Raw genomic sequence first — 21,278 nt, forward strand, 5'->3', positions numbered from 1 at the left:
TTATGTGATTACTATTTAAGATAATTACTACAGATGTAATTACTGAAAATTCTTAATAGATATTGCAGTGGTTAGAGCTTTTTTATAATTAAATGAATGCAGTAATTAATTTGTTTATACAGATCTAAGGACTGTATCACCATATTCAATTTATCTGGCAAATATATGGTACCTTTCTTTAATGAAGTGGTTTGTCCTGTTAAAAGAACAATTTTAAATGATTTTTGTGGGGTGAAAATTGTTCTGGTATGGTGAATAGAATTATGATGGACATTTTTTTTAAACCTTTTTAATTGTTTTTTAACATTGTGATCGGCAGCACTAGGACTGATGTGACACATTAAAAAAATCTATTTCTCTTTCTCTCTTGCAACCCTGAGGTACAGGTAGAAATGAGGGAAGCTCCTCTAGTTCTCATAGGTTAACTGGCAGCTGGTCTGCAAATGCAGCTAGGATAGTAAGCTGGAGGTCGCAAACGTGGGGATGTTTGGAGGACCTGTGCTAGAAGGCTTCCTCTCCACTCCCTGTCTGCAGCACCTCTGCAGGCAGGTAACTTCCCAGTGCTGATCTCAGCCCGCTGTGATTGCCAGCTTGCAGCACACTTTGGTTCTCTCCTGAAGCCTGGCTGTGTCCGCTTTTTCCGCTGCGGGCCATGGTCTGCTGCACTTTCCAGAGGGTTTTCTCTCTGAACATGCCTAGCTGCCCTGTAGGAAAAGAACTGTCTTTCTGTTCCAGCGCAGGGATTTAATCGCATCAGTCTGTGCCAGTAGACTTCATGGGATTGGCTAAGCACTTTGTGAAATTACTCCATTTCTTTAAAAATACCTGCTGTTATTTTATGTGGCTCTCCCTGCCCTTTGTTCCATTTTATAGTATAAATAAGAATTTTCTAGTGTTCCTTTTTGAGAGAGAGAAATTGTAAGCATGGTCGTTAACTGTTTTCAGGGATATGTATTAAAGGAGAAAGCATAAATCCTGCTGTTGAGGAAGACTGATTAATCTCTAACGTTTTTTTGTGAAAATGGGAGACTATTCTAGAATTGTTGCAGGAGGAATAGTGCTCTTCTAAAGGTTTGTTTGAATGTTAAACTTTGCAAAGAATTGAACAAATGTTTACTGCTTTTCTTAGAAGTCAATATCAAGGACTTGGAGGAGCTGTGATTTTTCAGACATTTGTTTTCTTTTATAGGTACAAGAACTGACCAAAGAGTGGACAAACAAGTGGAATGAAACCCAAAATATTCTGAAAGTAAGGCATAGATAAATACTTTCTTTTTTTCCCCCTCCACCCTAGTCACCTTAGTCTTTTTTCAGCTCTTTTGCTTACACAAAATTTTCTCTGTCTTGTTTTGGTGTATTTTAAATAATTAGTTTGGGGGAGCTTTTTAGAGTAAATACTTGTGCACTGTGATGTTTTTGAATAAAATTTAAAATAATATTAATAAGATAGCACAACTCTTTCTTTGCCTCACCGTAGTGGACCTCATGCTGCAAAAAAGCTAGTCTCTTAAGAATTTTTTAAATACTGAATATTTTTATTGAGTTGCAAATGAAGAAAACCTGGCATAAGGGCAGTGGCTCCCTCTTCCCTTGGCATTTGTATTGTGAGTATTCACAGGTCTTGCTGATACCTCTTATGTTACGTTTGGTGTCTCAGTGAAGCACATAGTAGATGCAGATTTTTGCATTGGCTTTCAGATTTACATTTCGGTCAGAAATGCCTTGTAAACTTGGAAAAACAACTTTCAGTGGGGTTTCTGCTGTTGAGTCTCCTTGAGTAGGTCCATCAGCCAAAGAAATGCATCTTAGCTGAATGTGCCCTGGAGTCCCAAGCACAGGGATCTTTTCAGTTGATTCACGTAAGCTGGCTTGTGTGTACTCCTTGTTAGTTGTATGACTCCAAACTACTTCTGGAGCAGCAAAATCCATACAGGGCTGTCTTGCATCTTGTAGATATAGTACAGCTCCAAGAAGGTAACTTGTTGATTTCCGTACCATGTTTTTGGCATGGTAGAGACTGAGAATCTTTTATTCTCTGTGTATATGTTTGTCTGTCGGTTGTCCGATTGTACTGGTGAAATTTTACGTTGGCATTTGACTCTTGATGAAGATGATATTCTGAGATGATACTTTAACAGGCTAATTATGATTCCATATATACACATGTGTGCACACACATGCATCTTTCCCGCAATTTCATTGCCACAACATGGACTAAAATTTTTTTCCAGATGTTTTAACTGTTCTTTTAAGCTTTATTTTCAAAATTTTTATTTAAGTCTTCGCGTCCTGCTATACACACAGAGTATACAATTGTTTGGAGTGCAATTCAAGCAAGCATTAAGCAGTATTTCTTTTTTTCTCCTTGTCACTGATCTGAGATCTGTTTTTGTAGTTGATTTTTGCTATGTATAACCTTTTTTTTATTTTTATTATTATTTTTTTTAAGTTCACCTCTGTGTCTTTTACCAGACTTCCAAATAAGTCAAATGGCTGCATGTTTAAAAATAAAGCACAAATAATTTAGAGCACAGAACAGGATTGGTAACTGCCTGACAGATGGCATGACAGAATGGACTGTTTAATGTCTGTCCAGATACTGAACTGGGAATTACCATTTGCATATTCCTCAGAGATGTTTTAGGTCCAGTTTTACATTATTCCTGTGGGTTTTTTTGCTATTATTTTGAAGTATCTACATGTACATAGTTCTTCATTTCTCCTCCCCTCCCCTTTTTTTTTTTTAACTAAATTCTAGATTGGGAGAGGCATTGTTACATGGAGATTTTGTGAATTTTAGTCAGTTATGAAGTGAGCATAATGTAGCACATGAAAAGTCTTAATAGATTAATGTTGGAAATGCACTGATTCTTCCACAGAAATTACAGAATTGTAGGAAGAATTAATTGAACAATTTCTATAAACAGGAGAAATTATAAACAAGAAAATATTTGTTATATAGCTGAATATAATAGACTTAAACATAGAAGCCAGAATTCTGATATTCTAGTACCAAGCTTTTATTAGTTTAATTCTTACAGCTTTAGTATTCTGCATTTTTATATGCTAATGTTTCAGCGTATAAATATAGCTTATATTTTATTTCTGGATTAAAGGCAATTGATAAAACTTTCTTGGCCCTGAAAAAATGGAAATTTGAGGAAGATTTATTGGTTTTACTGCTTTATTCTACACCATTTTACTGAAGCTATACATATTTTTATTCACTTCTTGTTTAATGATTCCTGAAGTCGTTGCTACCATATGAATGGGAATGGGCTTTTGGAAGTTTGCCAGACTGAGTAGCTCAAAACCAGATTATAAACTATAGAAAGCAGTGGTGGTTAGTGTAATTTGGGTTATGTGTATTAAAAGATAGTCTAAGGTGCTCACAGTCAGATGAGGCTTGTTTGTTGTTAGTCAGTGAAAACTCTTAAATATTTAACAATTTCTTACTGTAGTGTATTAAAAAAAGACTATAATGCTGAATTCATTCTTTTCTGACCCATTTGCAGGTGTTCAAATACTAATGAAAAATTTATTTTTGTTTACTCAATAACTAGTTACTGTGATGGGATCTGATGATAATGACTTATCATTGTTTGGGATTTTCAAAGGGATTTCTCACAGATATTTCACTTCATTATATTTTACAGTGTGTGTGTGTATATATATATATACACATACTGTGTGGGAATGCATATTTTACAAATGGAATGCAAATGTCATATGTGTGTAGCAGGTCAAAGTTAATATTGCAGCAGACATCTGGCATTTTTATAGGTTTCTGAGGTCAGTAGCTTGACTTTTTCCTTCTAACCAGTTTTGAATTCACTTTCTGTACTTAAATAAATGCAGAACAGGATCAGCTTTATCCCCAAACCTGCCAACCTGTGTTTTTGTTTTTGTGAAGAATGCAGTCAGTTAGGTTCTTGAGGCACCTCATCAACACTGAGGATCCTCTGAAAATGTGCTGCTACTGCAAACCCCTGGAGAAATTAAGAGTTGGGAGAGTAGTACCACTGATTTCCAAACTTCAGGGTGTGTGTTATAATATCTGGCACTTTTCCTGAAACCAAATATACCAAGTAGTGAATGGCATACTTAGTAAGCACCTGGAGGTGTGTGTGTGTGTGGGGGGGGGGGTTGTTTTTAAATAAGTTTCTAGAATTCATGATTGAAGGTAGAGAATTGAAAATTCAAACTGAAAACCCTTCAGTCCAGAAGTCACTTTGGGGGACCAGAAATGAAGTTATTTTGTCCCTTAGGGGTGTCACAGCTTGCAGAATCTGGTGTAATTCARGAAAAGCTTAATCAGAAAAAAGCTTAAGGAAGAACAATTTCAGTTCATGACTTCATTCTGTCTGTATGTCTGTCTCTGCAGTATTTCATGAAAAGGCATTGCAGGAGGGTGATAGGAGTTTAGAGAGCCTTGCCAGCAGGGAGAGAAAGACAGGACAGAACCTGGGCAGTGATATCTAGATGATGAAGGTCCACAATCTTGCCTACCAGTGTTTCTCCTCCAGAAAAGAAAGGGGGTTAGTTGTGCATTTGTTCATAACTCCCTTCCTACAATGGKTGGTCTTGTTAAGAATGGTATTTGATGTCTGAGAGAATGGTCCTTCTGGTGTTTCTTTCCTTCCTCTGCCTTTTGATGGAGTGCCCCAAGGCCTGAGTTTGCACTCCTGAGATAGTTCTGTAGAAGGCTTTTCCTGTCTTTCAGTTCTTGCTCCACAGCAACCAATGCTAGTAGGCTTGGAGAATCAGATCACGTTTTTCCCATTGGTCCCTAACACCTTTTGCCCCTAATCTTTTAGGCAGTTGATTTTGAAAATTCTTGTAACCAAATAGCTACTTATTCACATATGCCTACCAAATGTAAGTGCATTGCTGGTAGCTGAATGGTATTTCCCGCATTACATGTAGTCATGCATTTTCACACTAGATTAAGTATCAGAGTTCACATGTTTTTGAATTATTTTCACAGTGCGATGAGAAAATCTGTGAATGTTTAACTCCAAAACAGTTGAAAGGATTGTGCATGAGCCTTGAAAAACATAAGAAGCAAGGTTCATAGGGCATGGTAGTATCTCTTATTAGATCAACAGATATGGCTGGAAAAAGTTACCTAGTCTTCTGGAATACAGTGCTTTCATCAGGCCTAACAAAGAAATGATGCATTCAAATCTCATTACTGTTTTGTGGGGAGGATGTTTTCTATACTTGTTTGCTCTACCCAATCATTTTGAACTTTTAAATTATACCAGCAAAAACTAAACGCTACCTTGAAAATAATAGATAGAGAAGGGAAAATTCTATCCAGATAAGAATATTGAGGAAGATTTTTAATGTGTGAAGACAAATTTTTGATAGAAAGAATTTAGTAGCTTCGATTATTTTAGTCGGCACAACGCCATGTGTACAGCTGACGTAGATACATTCTAGTATTCTTCCTTACTTCTGCCTTTAGCTTTTAATGTACTTATTCCACTTTGGTATTTTGTCTTTTTCTAGTTTATCTTTACTTATGTTTTCCATCACAGTGTGCATTTTCAGGTTGAGTATGGTGAACTATTTATAAACATTGTGAGTTTTGGCTTTGGATTGGTCTGTATAGCTTAATGCCACTATTGGCTCTGAACATTTTTATAGTCCTTCATATGTACTATTGCCTGATTGGACATATCTTGGACTGGTGATGGTAGTATTGAAAGTGTGTTCTCTTTCCCACGTTTGGAAAAAGCACTTCTGGAGGGAGACTGTCTGGGTTTCTGTGGAGTCTGAATTACTGTCAGCTCACTTCTAAAGCCAAAATCCTTCCATTCTTCGTAATGCAAAGATTAGGACACTGCATACATTGGGGTTTTAAATTTGGGCTGTCTCATAAAAAGTATCCTTTACTGCTTAGCATGGCAGCTGCTTGGAATTGTTCATCTGTCCAATGTGACAAGCATTGTTTCCAATGCTGATGTTTCTCGTGCTTGTTTTCATCCTTGACCTCCTCCCTGTAACATGGCATGACAACCTGACTTTACTAATCTAGTATTAGTCTGTCCTCTGGCCCTTTCTTTAATTGAAGGGAGCATATTTTAATGCTTAATAAACTTAATAAATATGTAGAATGATGCATAGTGTTGTGTAAAATACTGCTTTGAAAACCAAAGTGATAATGTTTGATTTTAAAGCCCATCTGGTTTGGGTCATTTCCTCAGATGTCACTAGCTCTGTCAAAAGAATTGCACTTCACAAAACAGCACCACTTTACATTGTTTCTTCTATCTTCAGGTGCCTTGCAACCTCAGCACTTATTTAATGCCAAGATTTTGCCTTCTTCCCACTCTCACTGAATTTCTCTACAGTTTTTTTTCTTTTTCCTGTTAATATTTTTTCATGCACATCCCCCAAAAGAAGGGGAGGAGAGAAGAAAAACTGCTCTTTTCCTTAGTTTAGTCCTTTTATATTGTCCTGTTAAAGATCAGTCTTGGGGTCTATAATTTCTTCAGATGGTTTCTAAGATGTTAGGGTAACCTATCCAACTTTCGATTTTTCTCTTTCTCTGAGACTTTAATTGGTACAAAACTTCTTTTGATGTGACTGCTATGTTTGACTTCATGTGTTGTCATTCTTCTAGAGATCTTTTTCTTTTACTGGCATCTTATTTTTTTCCTCTTTTGTGAGTGTTCCAATTCCTTTCCCTAACCTTTAGCAGCTTTTATATTAATCTTTTTAAAATGTGTTCTCCTTTATAAATTCTCTGAGATGCTGTTTTTTTGCCCAGCTTTCTTTTAGATTTCTTTTCTCTGCTTTACTGTTTGTGTAGAAATTGGTTTAATACTTTTAGCTTTTTCCTTTTCTGATGCATGACATTCTTGCCTACTGTTTGGATATATTTAGATGCTCATTTCTCTTGGTTTTAAGTAGATTTAGAGTTACCTTTCATTTCATTATCCTGCTGTTTGATTCAAATCATGTAGTTAGCATTGTGTGGGAGAGCTCAACTGTTGTCAAAGGATGCAGAGAGATCTGTCTTCTCAGAGTCCATTAAAGGACAGGGTCCTATCTTGATTTTGTGTGTGTGAGTAATTCTCAGATCAATAGTTTAACTAGCAGCTGCTTCTTCTTACTCTGCCTTCTTGGATTTAGTGACACAGCCTCACTTTCATCAATAATATTAACTCTGCTGCAGCACTTTACCACATGTTGTGCAAATACATTATTGAACACAGTGTTTACATAACCTTTTTCTTTCTCGTGCCCTTCAGTGGGCTATTGGTTAATAGTACATTTTTATGTCTTTAAGATAGTCATTCCTTTTTGGGGAAGAAAACTGTTGCTTGTATGTCTGTCTTCAAGAGTTAACATCTACCGGTTTTTAAATACTTGTGTCTCTTTTTGAGGCAGATGAAATAATCAGACAGGGTCTTAAATTGCTGTGATGAGTAAATACAGACTAATACCAAACACTCGGTTGTTTTGGCAGGCATATTGGTCTAAACACAGGAACATTTCCTTTTTTATAGGTAAATCTTGGCCATACCTGCCAAAGGCACTAAGAGACCAAAACTCAAAAGTTACTGTGTTGCTCTTAAGAGGTGCTGATTAGGGTGTCAGAAGCTATTAAATTTTGGGTTTAATCATTTCCTTTCTTTGCTGGCTTGTTGTATATTATGATGAAGTCTGTCAAGAACAGTATAAATTCTGCATGAATCTACATTTGTTTGCACTTCCTATAATTTTTAAACCACAGTTGGTATTATAAAAAAAGAGATGCATCAACAGGGTTAAAATTCAAATTGAAGGTCCTGTCTCTGTTTTTCTCTTAATATGCTCAATCCTCAAGTGAAAAGTACCCTCAATTAATATCTGCTACTTCCACATAAAATTCTTGTATCCRCTAAGCCTGCTTACTGATGACTGTAGAGTAGAGAAGTTGTGGAAGCTCTTGGATTCTTGAAGAACAAACTGTAGAGGTTTTTAAAGTACATCTCACATCACTAGTTAGTGATGATTGTTCATTAGTCGTGACACAGGCTTCTTGTTAGAAAACAAATGATTGTGACACTTCTCCGTTCAATGTCTTTAGCAACCAAAAAATCCTGGGTTTTTTTTCCCCATTCCATAATAAAATTACTAAAACATTAGGAACCCACTGCATAATGTGCTTGTCCTAGATCACTAACGAATAAGCTTGTTTAATATATTAAAAATTATCTGACGAACAAAAATAACAGCTTGTTATTAGTAATCGCTGTTATCGCTTTAATCATTTTACCATTGGGATGCCTGTTAATAAAGGTTTTTGTGAAAGATGCAGTGTATGCTTTAATCCTGCCCTTAAAAAGAACGTGTGACTTTCTGTGAAATCCCATTAGAAGTAAACATGGATACATGTCTTTGGAACATACGTCCTAAAATGTTATAGGTTGAATTGAAAAATAGGGAGTTATGGGAATGGTGTGCATTTATATGCAAAATAATGTATGCATGATACTGCATTTAAACTGTTCATTTTCAGCTTTGGCATATGTGTTTATTTGTATGTTTGGCAGGAATAACACTTGTTTCTAAGGATTTTTCACATTTCAGTAAGTGAATCATTTTTGTAAAATTGTTGCTGGTTGGTGTTGCATTTTGGTTAGAATGTTTGGTTTTGGCTTGTGTTTAAAGCATAACTATGCTTTCAGTGGGAGACTTAAAAATGTACTTTCATCTGAACACTATTTATTTGCTAATTTATAGCTTCTATATATCATCTGTATTAGACAGCACTTTGCATGCTTCCAATTTTTATTTTATTTCTACAATCTGTCTTCTGCTTGAATTTTTAAAGAAGAGGTTTAAAAATCACTGCAGATTAAAATAAGATTGCATACCTATGAAGCTGGCAGGAAGAATTTAAGGCAGATATTATTCCTGAATTTGTTTTCTTTTGAAAAATGGATAGAATAAATAGAATACCAGTGGCGTTCCTAAGCATGTTAGCTTTCTCAGAGCAACCCCCCAAAACAAATAGTAATATAAGTGCATTTATCAAACTAGATTTGTATGGAAAGGTATGAATACACTTTTGGATCAAATGGTCTCTTATTAACAATATTGTAGGTAATTGGATTCCCTTCAGCTGACTTATGAATGTTGTGAAGAAGACAAGCTATTAAGAAAGGTTTGAAAGTGCTGATGTTAATTTTTCATGCCTATGTTTCTCAGTCAGAAATCACACAATAAATTATAATAGCTTCTCTTTTGTCTAGAAGCTCATTTAAGTGTGGTTTTGGTTTCTTGCGCTAGATGTCACTGCAGATACAAAAATTAGCTTCTCATACACGTTTAATTCAGATATTTTAAGGCAAAATGATTTGCAACATTGGGACTTTCATTGCTGTGCAGACATACTAAAATAAGAATATGAGAATGCCAAAACATTGGTTTAGGGGCAAGTCCTGAAGAATCCGGGTAACTGTTTTGACAGAAATGCTCTGAACAACGATTCACAGGTGGGATGCAGGGTGAAGTGATTAGGTACATTCAAGATAATTGCAATTATTTGTCAGTACCTTTTTCAGCTATCTCTTTTTCAAATTACTGTAGCATCTAGAATGTTTTACAAAGTGCTTTAGCTAAAACCTTTAAAACATATTTATTTTCTTAACTTTGTTGTAGCACTGATGTTTTAAGGTATGAAAGAAGCACGGTTTTGGGGAGAGGCAGTATCTTTTGTTTAACCAGCTAATATAGTTGAAATAGCAAACAGGCTTTTGGGCATACAGACCTTTCGTCAGACCGCTTCCTCTATTTTCCTTCTCTTTTAATATATCTTGCAGTTGGAAAAGCCAGTGGCAATGACATGCAGCTTTCATTTTAATTATTTCTTTTAACATTTTTCTTTTAATCAGTCACTTCTGTGGGTTTATAATTGAATTTCAGTTAATTAAAATTTAGTCAATTTATTGTTTGCTCAGTCTTTCTTGACAGCGTTGTCCGGTAACAAAGAAATGTTTATCATTCTATATTCTTATACAATATTCATCCACAACTCCTACCCCCTAAGGGATGATCTCTAATACCTTGTTTAGCTCTCAATTTTATTAGCATTCACTTTCTTATGTCTGGACCATTGCATCATTTATTTATTTATTTGTTTCTAACGTGTAGCAGTTGCTGGCAGTAGTTGAGTCATAAAACCATCTGCTGTGGTCGTGAAATTTAAAGTTGGGATAAACCGTGGTTATTAAATGTCATCTAGAGGCTCCTCCCAAGCCTCTACAAATGGACTTTTTGTTCTTGGAGGATTGGCTTCGTAGAAGAAGGGACATGAAAACATAACTATATAACTATAACATATTTATTTATTTATTCATTATTTTTTTTTTTCTTTAAATGTCTCACCTAATTGTTCAGTAAGGTGTGTAAAGTGAATGTGTTAACATTCYAGGATCTTTATGCGATTGGTTAGCATGCAGATTTTTGGACAGAGACCATCCAAACATGATCTGTTTTACCTTAAGTAGATATTGTTTTCTGAAACTATATTACTGATCAGATGCCACTATTAAAGTGATTATTTTTTTAGCTGATCATCATCTTGCTTCAATCTGATAAGTATGCCTAGGCCTGTGCAGATTGAAAAGAAAAAAAGAACACAATAGATAGAATTTTCTTCAAAAACAAATACACAAAACCTTTTTAAGGGCTTATATAGTTGTCTTCAAGAACACACTGTTTTTTCTTCAGTAGAGCAGTTCTCATCCTCTTCACTCACCAATGAATTTTTTTTTTATACTTTTTTATTTTTTGAGTGATTTGTCTACTCTCAGCATTGTCCTGCTGTTGTGAGAGGGAGAAAAAATGCTAAATTGGGAACTGGTGCTCCTGATCTTCTGTAGCTCTTTCCCTAATAGAAACACTATCGAAAGTGTCCTAGCCACCTGGGGATCTCCAAGTGCAGCAGTCGAAAGTAGATTTCAAAAGAAATAGCTGTCTGACTCCAAGGCTGCCTCTGCCCCCTGTCTTCACCTTATTAAGAAACCTCCTTTCTCTCTTGTAGCCTCTTCAGCTGCTTGCTTTGCCTCTGCAGAGGTCTGACCACTTTTAACTTTGAGTTTCTACTAGAAAGTTGCAATCAAGAGGTGTCTAATGCTACTGATTGTTTTTTTTAGTTCAGTTTTAAACAGTTTTTCCAACTTAAAACCACCTGGACCATCAGAGAAGCACGGTTGGGGGGTTGTGGTTTCTGAGCTCACCCACCATGGATTAAGGCAGGATTGAATAATTTAGTTGATCCAGGCTGTGCGGTCCAAAAGAGGCCCTCTGGTTTCCAGCAGTGACCGTTCTTCCAAGTATTTCCCTGCCATTCTCTCCCTTACGCCTGGGGCCCTGCATTTGTAGATTATCCAGGCCATGCTTAGCTTTAATCCATCCCTGAGGCTTGTAGGTAGTTTCCTCAAATGAGAGGGAATCAGAGAGTTGCTTTTGAAATTCTTTCTACAGCTCAGATGCCACTTGTTCAACAATTTCTTCTGGGCATTTGTTCTGCTTTTCTATTAATTTTCTTGTGGCGGGGAGGGGAGCTAAATTGAAAACAGAGTAAGCTGCTGATTTAGCCTGTAGAAAAAGAGAGGGAAGAAGAAGAAATAAACCCTCAAAAGTGTTTCTTCTGCAGGATCTGAAGAGAGGTAGTGAGAAGGAGCAAAGCCGGAGTGTAAGGTTTCCCCTTGATTATGGGAGGGTAAAGAAACATTCTCATGTCACCATTTCATAAGAAAAATGGAAATGCCTCCTAGTCTTTCACAAAATAATTGTTTCTAATAGCTGTTTGGGAATATGTTTTTGATACGAAATACTAGAACCATTTTTATTTTGCTGGTGTTAAACCAGTGTATTTAGAAGTGTATTTAGCTGTTCATTACTACTTGACTCCAATAGCTTTGGATACACAGTACTGTTGTGCACCTGACGTCTTAATTGGCAACTGAGCACAGCCTTGATTCATACAGCCATGCTGTGGTAGAAATGCAGTGGGGATGATGTGTTTGTTCTTCCCTGCTACAGAGATGGTATTTTTAATGCAATCCACTAGAAGAGGTCTCAAACACAGATGGCAGCACAAATTTGCTGCTATTACAATCAGACCATATTCTTGAACAAAGGAGATGGCAGCTTAAGTTTATGACTGCCATCTCTCTCTTCAGTTTCATTTATTCCATACCTCAGTAGCTGGGTTATGAGGGTCAGGAGTGCTCTGGCAACCAGGCCTATGCATCTTCTTCAGCAGAAGATTTTGCTATTGTGTTGCTAGTCCTGAAGTCTGTTTTTTCTCCTTGGTACACTATTGCAAACCAGTATGCATAGCCCCACTCTTTTGTTCAGTTTCTCTTAGTAGTGATCGTTAGTTTGGACCTTGACAAAGGGACTAATAGACTTAAACTAATCTTCAGGAGTAGAGATGAATTTCTAGGTGGATAAACAAAACAGAAATCCAGACAAATGAAATATTTCTTTAACTCTCCCATCCCCCAAGAAACACAAAACATGAAATAGCTTTTAAAATGAATAAATGCATTAGCTATGAGACTAGTCTTTTTTCCTCTACAATTCCATGACTCATTCTTCATCCAGCTTTAGCAACAAATGAGGTAGGAGTCCTGTAGATAATAGTCTAGTTCACTGCATTCTCTTGATTCATTCCCAGAGTACAGTCTGTGGAATGAATTATTCACAGGTCCTGTAGAAAATATATGATCATGTAATTAAAGACTATATCATCATACGTATGGGAGAAGGGGATGAATTAAGATTGCCTGTTTCTCTCTGTTCCAGCCAGGCCGTTTTCCCATTTTAGATACCTGCATGGAGAGTATTGAGAGTGCACTTGCTATCTCTTAGTTGGAAGGTATAGTACCTCCTGTTAGGAAGGATCACCAGTGGAAGAAAAAGTCCTGTTTTCTGCTGTGAATGTCAGTACTAAAATATGTAGATTTATTTTGCTCAGAGACTAATGTACGCTCAGTCTAGTCGCAGATAGAAGGCTGCGAAGAGGTGAAGCCTGTCCACTTGAGACATAGTTTTATCTGCAGAACACACTGTGTGCCTCATTTCTTGGTACAGAAGAATCATTTTCCCTTAAACTCAAGCTGGTGAGGGCACAGACCAGCCTGCAGCAGATGTCTCAGCGTGGGAAATGGCAGCTTTGATGGTTTCATAGGGGCAGCCTTGGCTGCAGTGACCAYGAGATGGTGGAGTTCAGGATTCTGTGAGGAGGAAGCAGGGCAGTAAGTAGGATCGCAACCCTGGACTTCAGGAGAGCAAAMTTTGGCCTCTTCAGGGAGCTACTTGGAGGAATCCCATGGGTTACAGCCCTAGAAGGAAGGGGGGTCCAAGAGAGCTGGTTAATATTCAGATATCGCTTCCTCCAAGCTCAAGAGCGGAGCGTCCCTATGAGTAAGAAGTCAAGCAAAGGGGGCAGGACACCTGTGTGGATGAGCAAGGAGCTCCTGGCAAAACTCGAACAGAAGAAGGAAGGATACAGAAGGTGGAAAGAGGGACAGGCCACTTGGGAGCAATATAGGAACGTTGTCAGAGTATGCAGGGATGCGACGAGGAAGGCTAAGGCCCATTTGGACTTAAATCTGGCAAGGGATGTCAGGGACAGCAAGAAGGGCTTCTTCAAATACATCAGTAGCAAAAGGAAGACCAGGGAAAATGCGGGCCCATTGCTGAATGGGGTGGGTGCCCTGGTGACAAAGGATGCAGAGAAGGCCAAGTTACTGAATGCCTTCTTTGCTTCAGTCTTTACTGCTCAGGCCAGCCCTCAGGAACCCCAGATCCTGGAAGCAAGAGAGAAAGTCTGGAGAAAGGAAGACTTTCCTTTGGTGGAGGAGGAGTGGGTTAGAGAACATTTAGGCAAACTTGACACCCACAAATCCATGGGCCCCAATGGGATGCACCCACGAGTGCTGAGGGAGCTGGCGGATGTTATTGCTAGGCCACTCTCCATCATCTTTGAAAGGTCATGGAGAACAGGAGAGGTGCCTGAAGACTGGAAGAAAGCCAGTGTCACTCCAGCCTTTGAAAAGGGCAAGAAGGAGAACTCAGGCAACTACAGGCCAGTCAGCCTCACCTGCATCCCTGGAAAGGGGATGGAGCAGCTCATCCTGGAGGCCATCTCCAAGCATGTGGAGGAAAAGGAGGTGATCAGGAGTAGTCAGCATGGCTTCACCAAGGGGAAATCATGCTTAACCAATATCTGATAGCCTTCTCTGATGGAATGACTGGCTGGGKAGATGAGGGGAGAGCAGTGGGTGCTGTCTCCCTTGACTTCAGCAAGGCTTTTGACACTGTCTCCCATAACATCCTCATAGGTAAGCTCAGGAAGTGTGGGTACACATGGGCACAAACTGAAACACAGGAAGTTCCACCTGAGTATGAGGAAAAACTTCTTTACTGTGAGGGTGACAGAGAACTGGAACAGGTTGCCCAGAGAGGTTGTGGAGTCTCCTTCTCTGGAAATACTGAAAACCCGCTTGGACGCGATCCTGTGCAACTGTTCTAGGTGACCCTGCTTGATCAGGGGGGTTAGACTAGGTGATCTCCAGAGGTCCCTTCCAACCTCAACCATTCTGTGATTCTGTGATTTAAGTTTTGTAAGCCACTGGAAAACAAGATTTTACAGACTACTGTTCAGGAAGCTTAAGCAGCCAAACAGGCAGCTATGCTTATAATTAGCCAAATCCTTCAGTTCTATTCAGGGAACTTTTTCTTTGAAGTTCATAGTATTTCTGTCCGTACAAGGACTAAAGTGTCAAAGARTAGGCATTCCAGCTTGTTAGGTTTGTCCTTGTAATTCTGGGAACAAAGGCCAAGTTTCCTGAAAAGTGATTTTGAATCTGCTAAGGCTTCTAATAGAAATACTTGCAGCACGTTAAGTATAGTGGTGCTTTTGGGTGCCACTAAAATAATGGGGTTTCTGTGTATTAAAAAAGATGGCTGCATTTCAATGGCAAATGATTGACAATGAGTTTTGAGAGAGAAACAATTAAAAATAGAAAAAGTAAGTTGACCTTATAAGACTAATAACTGATCCTGTAATTCCCTTATTTTTTAAAGGACTAGCATCATTAATTTCCCATCATTTTAGCTTCACTATGCTAGTAGTTGCTCATTTCAGCAGTTCTGCATTTTGCAACTGCCTTTTTAATTGACATTCATTTCAGAGAGCTATTGATGCCTGTGTGGGCTGCTGTCAGAGCACCTGCATTTTCACAGTGAGCCGTTCACAACAAAACTACGCTTTTCTGATTTTGGTTGTTGCAGACTCTTTAATGGGTTTTCTTAATTGATGAGGGTGGTGTGGCCTAGAGCTCTAGGAGACAGCTAAAAATCTGATTAGGAAGTTTCTTCTCAGTTGTGGTTTTCTTTGTGGCTTTGAGAGGCAGAAGTCTGTTCCTCTAGGAAGACTGAAGTGTCTTAATTGTACTGTAACTTTTTAATTRTACTGAAACTGGCTCTGGTAGCCAGAGGGATAGTGCTATTTCTTTGTCCTGTTGACTATAAGGAGGCAATGTGGTAGCAATTTTGTGCCTTATTTAACATAAGCATGCATGAGATAAGTATTCCCTTTCATAATGAATGATAGTATAAATAGTTATTTTCTTGCTTTTAAAGGGAGAACATATTCCTTAATTTTCAAAAGCATTTGTTAAAATCCCAGTACAGTACAAAACTTCATTTGGTTTGTTGACAAATAATAAAGTGTTTGCCTCACCACTAATGATGTGTTCCATGTTTCCCCTTGGCCCCCAAATAGCACCTACTTCTGTTGTGCCAAAAAATACAAAATTTGTGGTGGTGTTCCAGAAACTGTATCTCTGTCATGCTGAACACAGTATAACATAGAACAAAAATTTGATAGCATATGCACAGTTTTGTAGAATACAGAAAAACAGACACTTAACAGACACCAGCTGATGAGACAATCAGCTTCACTGGTTCAATACAAAACAAATCAGTTTTCCCTAGCTAATGTGTAGCCTGTCATGTTAATGGGAATCTCAAATATTTCAAAGTTGTTTTCTTGGAACAGATTTTTTTTTTTTTTTTTAAAACCCTGGAATTGTCTTGTCTGTCACAATTAGACACAACTGAATTTCTTTCGGCTGCTGTTTTGTCTTGACTGATCTCTTTGTGGTGCGTATCTTGTAGGGGAGACAGCCTGGAGAGCAAAAAGGGTGTTTATGTAACCAGTTCCCATCTAAAACTCCAGAAGTTAGATAATAAGCTCTTCTTCCCTCATTTTTTTTGAAGAATTATTATTAGGAAGCCCAAACGAGTTTTCTCTTTTTTTTTTTTCTTTTTCCTCTCCTTTCCTTTATTCATCCATACAATCACATTGACAGTAAATGGTTTCTCATGGTTTGCTGTAGAAATTGCTTTTTCCTTTTTTAGTTCTGTGAGTATAGTTATACCTTGACAAATCTTCTTACATTCTGAACCATTGTATCAATAATTTTCCTACTTTTGGCATTTCCTTRTATCTACTGATGCATATTTCCAGTATTTCCTATTGGCAGGATGATTATGCATGTACAAGTTGTCGAGAAATGTGTTGGTGAAATGCCTCCCAAGAGGGAATGCAATATTCCAGAAAAGGGGAGTGGGTCTGTTCCATTGCTTCGGCATGCAATCTGGATAGTTTAACCCATCAATACAAATGCAAAAAACTCTATGAGCATACCTTTGTGTTGTTTCTGAATCACTTTTCTACTGTTACTACAGTATTTTTTCCAGTTGATTTAGAATCTGGCAAGATTGCTTTATTATGTAGAGTATTTTTTTCTGGTATGTTTATATTTTCCCCTCAGAGGATGTTATTGAACTACATAGTATAGAGAATGTGCAGCCCAGACAATCTAATCTAATGAATTTCCTTCTCTTTCCACTCCCAGTCTTCCTAGAAGAAAATCAAAAATCTTGTGAGCAATGATTGAGTGATGCAGTAGAGTCTTTAATGAGACTGCAGGTTTAGTTTTATTTGTGGAGGGCAATTTCTCAGTAAACACAATGTGCTAGTGTTTCAGATTATCCTTACTTTAAGTACTGAAACATCAGTTAGTGCTTCAAAGCATTTTAGATGCCTAATTTTAAAACACGGGGTTTTAGACAGAATCATATGGGATAGTTAGATCTTTTTCTATTTATTTATTTTTTACAGCCCAACTGCTTTTGATGTGAGATAAGTCTCATTGTTTTGCAGGAACTATTTGGGCATAAGAATTGCAATTTGGGGCAGCTACTGACTTAGTAATACTTCATCCATAAATGGCACAGTTTATACATCTGGAGTTTTTACTCTTACAGATCCAGACAACATAATTAGGACTTACTAGTCCACAATAGATCAATTATAGACTTACCTGCCTTCAAAATGTTAATTTGTTCTATAGAGCTTTCTGTTAAATGTTTACATTTAATTTCTTGAAAAATCTGTTTTGCTGCATCTGGACAAACTGTTACTGAAAGATTTGTTCTGAAAGTGTTTTGTTCAATTCTCACATTTTCTGTATGGCACATTTCTGCTTAAAAAGTATCTTCCTGCATGAGCAAATCTTGAAATCTTTGGTTGTCAAAGTTTGGAGGTTTATTTTGTTTTGTAACTCTTATTCATTTCCCCTCAAGTTCTCATTTTCTGGCTATGTTTACACAGCATAAAGACACAAAGCTGGAGATGGTTTTCATAACTTTATACAGAACAGCATTTCAACTTCTTATATTTTTGTAGGTGCTCAGTCCTTGGTTATGTGAAGAAGCAATCTGTGGATGTTACAAGGAGTGACATTAGCTTATCAGCCCTTCCGCCTTTAGAAGCTCATTACCATCCTTCTCCTCCTTGCTAGACTTACTCAGTATGCTGTCTTCTGTTCACTAGTCTTTTTGCTGTTGCCTAGTAGATTCCTCTGCAAATTGAGGGCTGATATGCCTTAAAGGGAGAAAAAATGTAGAACAGGAAGGGCTGAGATGCATCTTGTGGCTGTAGTGGCTGCTCCCTGAGCAGCCCCTTGATCCTGCTCCCTCTGTTAGTGGTTGCTGGCATTATGTAGGATAGCTGGATTATGTAGGAGGATGGTCTCAGTGGGAATTTCCATGGCTGAGTTCAGGCTRCTGTATCAGACCTCCAGTTTGATGACGTGGTCAACAGTAGGGTTTGACAAGATGATGGTAAGCTGAGAAAGGTGCTAACATGACTCATGAAAACACCATCTTTTGAATTTGCGGAAAAGGCAATGATTGATCTCCACTGTTTTCCAGTTGAATCTGGGCATGTTTGTTTTAAAGAAAAGAAATTTCTCTTTGAGGGTAACAGTTCAAAATCCCATGTCCTGGTCATGATAGGAAGCTTGATTGCTCTAAGGAAGCAAGGCTAGCTGTCCCAAGCTGCTTTTTTTTTTTTTTTTTTTTTTTTGGTAAGTGGGTTATGTTGTGCATGAAGGAATGACATGTCCTTAGTGGGATTTTTTTTTCCAGGGAGATGCACTTGTCGTCTGTGCTTCTGCAGCTTCTATGATGACAGCTTTTTAATGGAAACTCAGAGAAAACCAGAGTTTGGAGTAATGATATGGTGATTTCTTTGCAACATACTTCAGGTTCATTTATTCACTGATTGCATACTGCAAGGATACTCTGAATTTTATGGAAGAAAAATAAACATTGTACTTGGGGAGAGTGGCTATTATATAATAAACAATTAACTGTTTTAAGGTGAGAAAGGAAGAAAAGAATATGGCTTCAGTTTTCTGATGTTCATTTGAGTCATTTATTGGCCCCTATAGAAAAGTCACATGCATTTGTCTTTTTAGTTAAACATACCAACTTACTTAACGTTGCAAGGAAAGTTTTTTCCATTGGAAAGGAAAGCTGATAATGTAGCAAATATAAAATCATGCTTTTGGGCAGCTGACCTGCATTTAATGCCATGTATGTGAGAAAGATGACCATGAATAGGGAAAAGGTTTAGTAAAAAATAATGTTGTAGGGGAAGTTCAGCTTATCTTGAGTTATCATGTATTTTTGTCATTACAACTTTTTTAAAGATGTCAACCAATGGCCAAGTTAGTTTAGTCTGAGGAGAGGGATTGCGTTCCCCCCCCCCCCCCAGGAAGTTACCTTATCTTTGTAACTAGAAAGGTTTTCATTGCCTAAGAAAAATATGAATATATTTCAAAACATAATATTTTCCCCATGACTAGAAAGAGAATTGTGCAAATAATGAGAAGAGCCAAACTTCCTGACCCAATGAGCTACCTATCAGTTTTTCTGTATAACTGAGATCACCATGATATGCACTGCATATCACAGAGAGCAGAAGTAAGTGGAAATAAATTCCTGTAGTGTCACTCAGATGGGAAATGAATCACTGTCATGGACTCCCAGTGCTGCAAAATAACCAGCTGGACTGCCTCTTTCCTTCTACAACATCCCCTCCAAAACTTAAATTTGCACACTAGAATGCCGAGGCCCTGTGTTCCTCTTGTGCTGTAAATAACTGGGTCGACATGGTTGTCTGCTTCCTCTCCTGTCCCGTAAAGGCTAATGGTGACCTCCCCAGCTCAAGTGTTACATTTATTTGTGAATTTGAAGATATATGTCCTGGTGACACTGTAACTTGAAGTTTCCCTGGAGTTCCACTTAAGACATGTTTCTGAGTTTTCAGTTTAAATTAAGTAACTGGATCCAAGGCAAAGAACAACTTTTACAGACAGCCTGTCCCTCCCTGTTGATGCATGTTAAAAGAATAGTTTCAGTGCTTGACCCTATAGCTGTAAATGCAAAATCCAACACACAGTTCAGAGAATGTGAAGTGAAGGAGACTGTGGTCTGTTGGACCTTGTTTGGTTCAAGAATTAAGATGATATATAGTGAGTGTAAGAGCAAGGAAAAGGAGGATATTAAGGTTAAAGATTCCTTAAACCCAGGGAAATTATATCTTACCTGTGTTTATGATGCTGAGAGGGTCTCTTCATGAAGAATTTTAATTTGGCCATTACACTCTAAGGTTGCCAGTCTTTTGAGACCTAAATTGATGAGCTGAATTTACTTAGGGAATAAGACACTTAATTGAAATATGCCTGAGAAGGTGTTTGGTTATATTTATTTATAGGTTTAATTTTCTGTAGTTTTGTGCAAGTATGAGATGGTCTTGGTAGGAAATCTAAGAGTTCTCTCTGTATTTAAGATAACATATTTAAATGTTTAATACTGTAGATTGCTTTTGGTAAAGCAATACTGAAGTTTGTCCTGAACTTAACAAACAGTTTTTGGAGGTCACAAGCTTTTATTTACCAGTGATCTTTTTGGCTTAATCCCACCTGTCAACTGCTTCTCATTAGAAAGGATATTGTACACGTTAAATTCAAACCAACTTCAATGTAACAGTCTTGGTTGGCTACTTTTGTTTTTTTAAGATGTCCACCTGTCATGTGGTCTTATTTAACTTCTGAAAATATAAAGCTGTTAGTGGCTTGGCTGCCTCAAAGACTTGGAATTTAAATGGAAGATTTACCTTCCATTTGTTGTGATTTGTGGTATTAACTTGCCAGTCATTATAAGTAGCTGTAGGTGCTACACTGTACTCCCTATCAATCCATTAATCTTTTATGTTGCCTTCATTTACATAATGGAGTGAACCACCTCCCACTAGATCTATAACTTTGAGGTGCAGTAACATCTGCCAGAAATCACTGGGAATTCAGGTGAGAGGCAAGGCTGCCCTGATACGCAGTGGTTGTGCGCTGATGTCTTGAAATCTCCATATGATTATAAAAACAACATAAAGCTTTGTCAGTGAAGAAGAAACCGGTGTCATACTTCTTTTGGTTAACACGACTTTGTTTTTTGTTACTTTGTATTCACTGGTAAAAAGTAGGGTCATGGAGATTTTTCTGAGAATGCAAAAAAAAGGTGACAGTCATCCCGCTTAGGGGTCAGATAAATGAGCAAGGTGCAAAGGCCAGTGATAGCTTCTTGAAGTTTGGGTAGATTGCTTCACATTTTCTCCCTAAGGATATGGCACGTTTGCATCTTTGAAGGAAGCATTTTTCTTCTGCTAGTAGTAGGCAGAGCTACAGTGGTTGACTTGCATTGGCTAAAAGGACCACAATTTTAAAAATACCTGAATCTGACAAGTCTGCAGACTGCCAAGAATGCTAATATATATTGTAGTCTAAATTATGGAGTTTACAATAACTTTTTTTCCCCCTCTCTGGTTATTTCCATTCAATTTTAGTTGA

The 21,278-nt window shown here is 37.7% G+C and overlaps 1 protein-coding gene across 1 annotated transcript in view; it reads left to right on the forward strand.

The window, feature by feature from the left end:
• KIF16B (kinesin family member 16B) overlaps positions 1 to 21,278 on the forward strand; it is a gene marked incomplete at its 5' end in the record, with an annotated part of 126,166 nt that overhangs the window by 15,251 nt on the left and 89,637 nt on the right. The window contains one exon of the mRNA XM_026055955.1: positions 1,190 to 1,249. Coding sequence (XP_025911740.1) covers positions 1,190 to 1,249 — 60 coding nt within the window. The remainder of the gene's footprint in view (positions 1 to 1,189; positions 1,250 to 21,278) is intronic.

Source organism: Apteryx rowi, unplaced genomic scaffold, assembly GCF_003343035.1.
Source record: "Apteryx rowi isolate R43461 unplaced genomic scaffold, aptRow1 scaffold_128, whole genome shotgun sequence".
Classification (NCBI taxonomy): domain Eukaryota; kingdom Metazoa; phylum Chordata; class Aves; order Apterygiformes; family Apterygidae; genus Apteryx; species Apteryx rowi.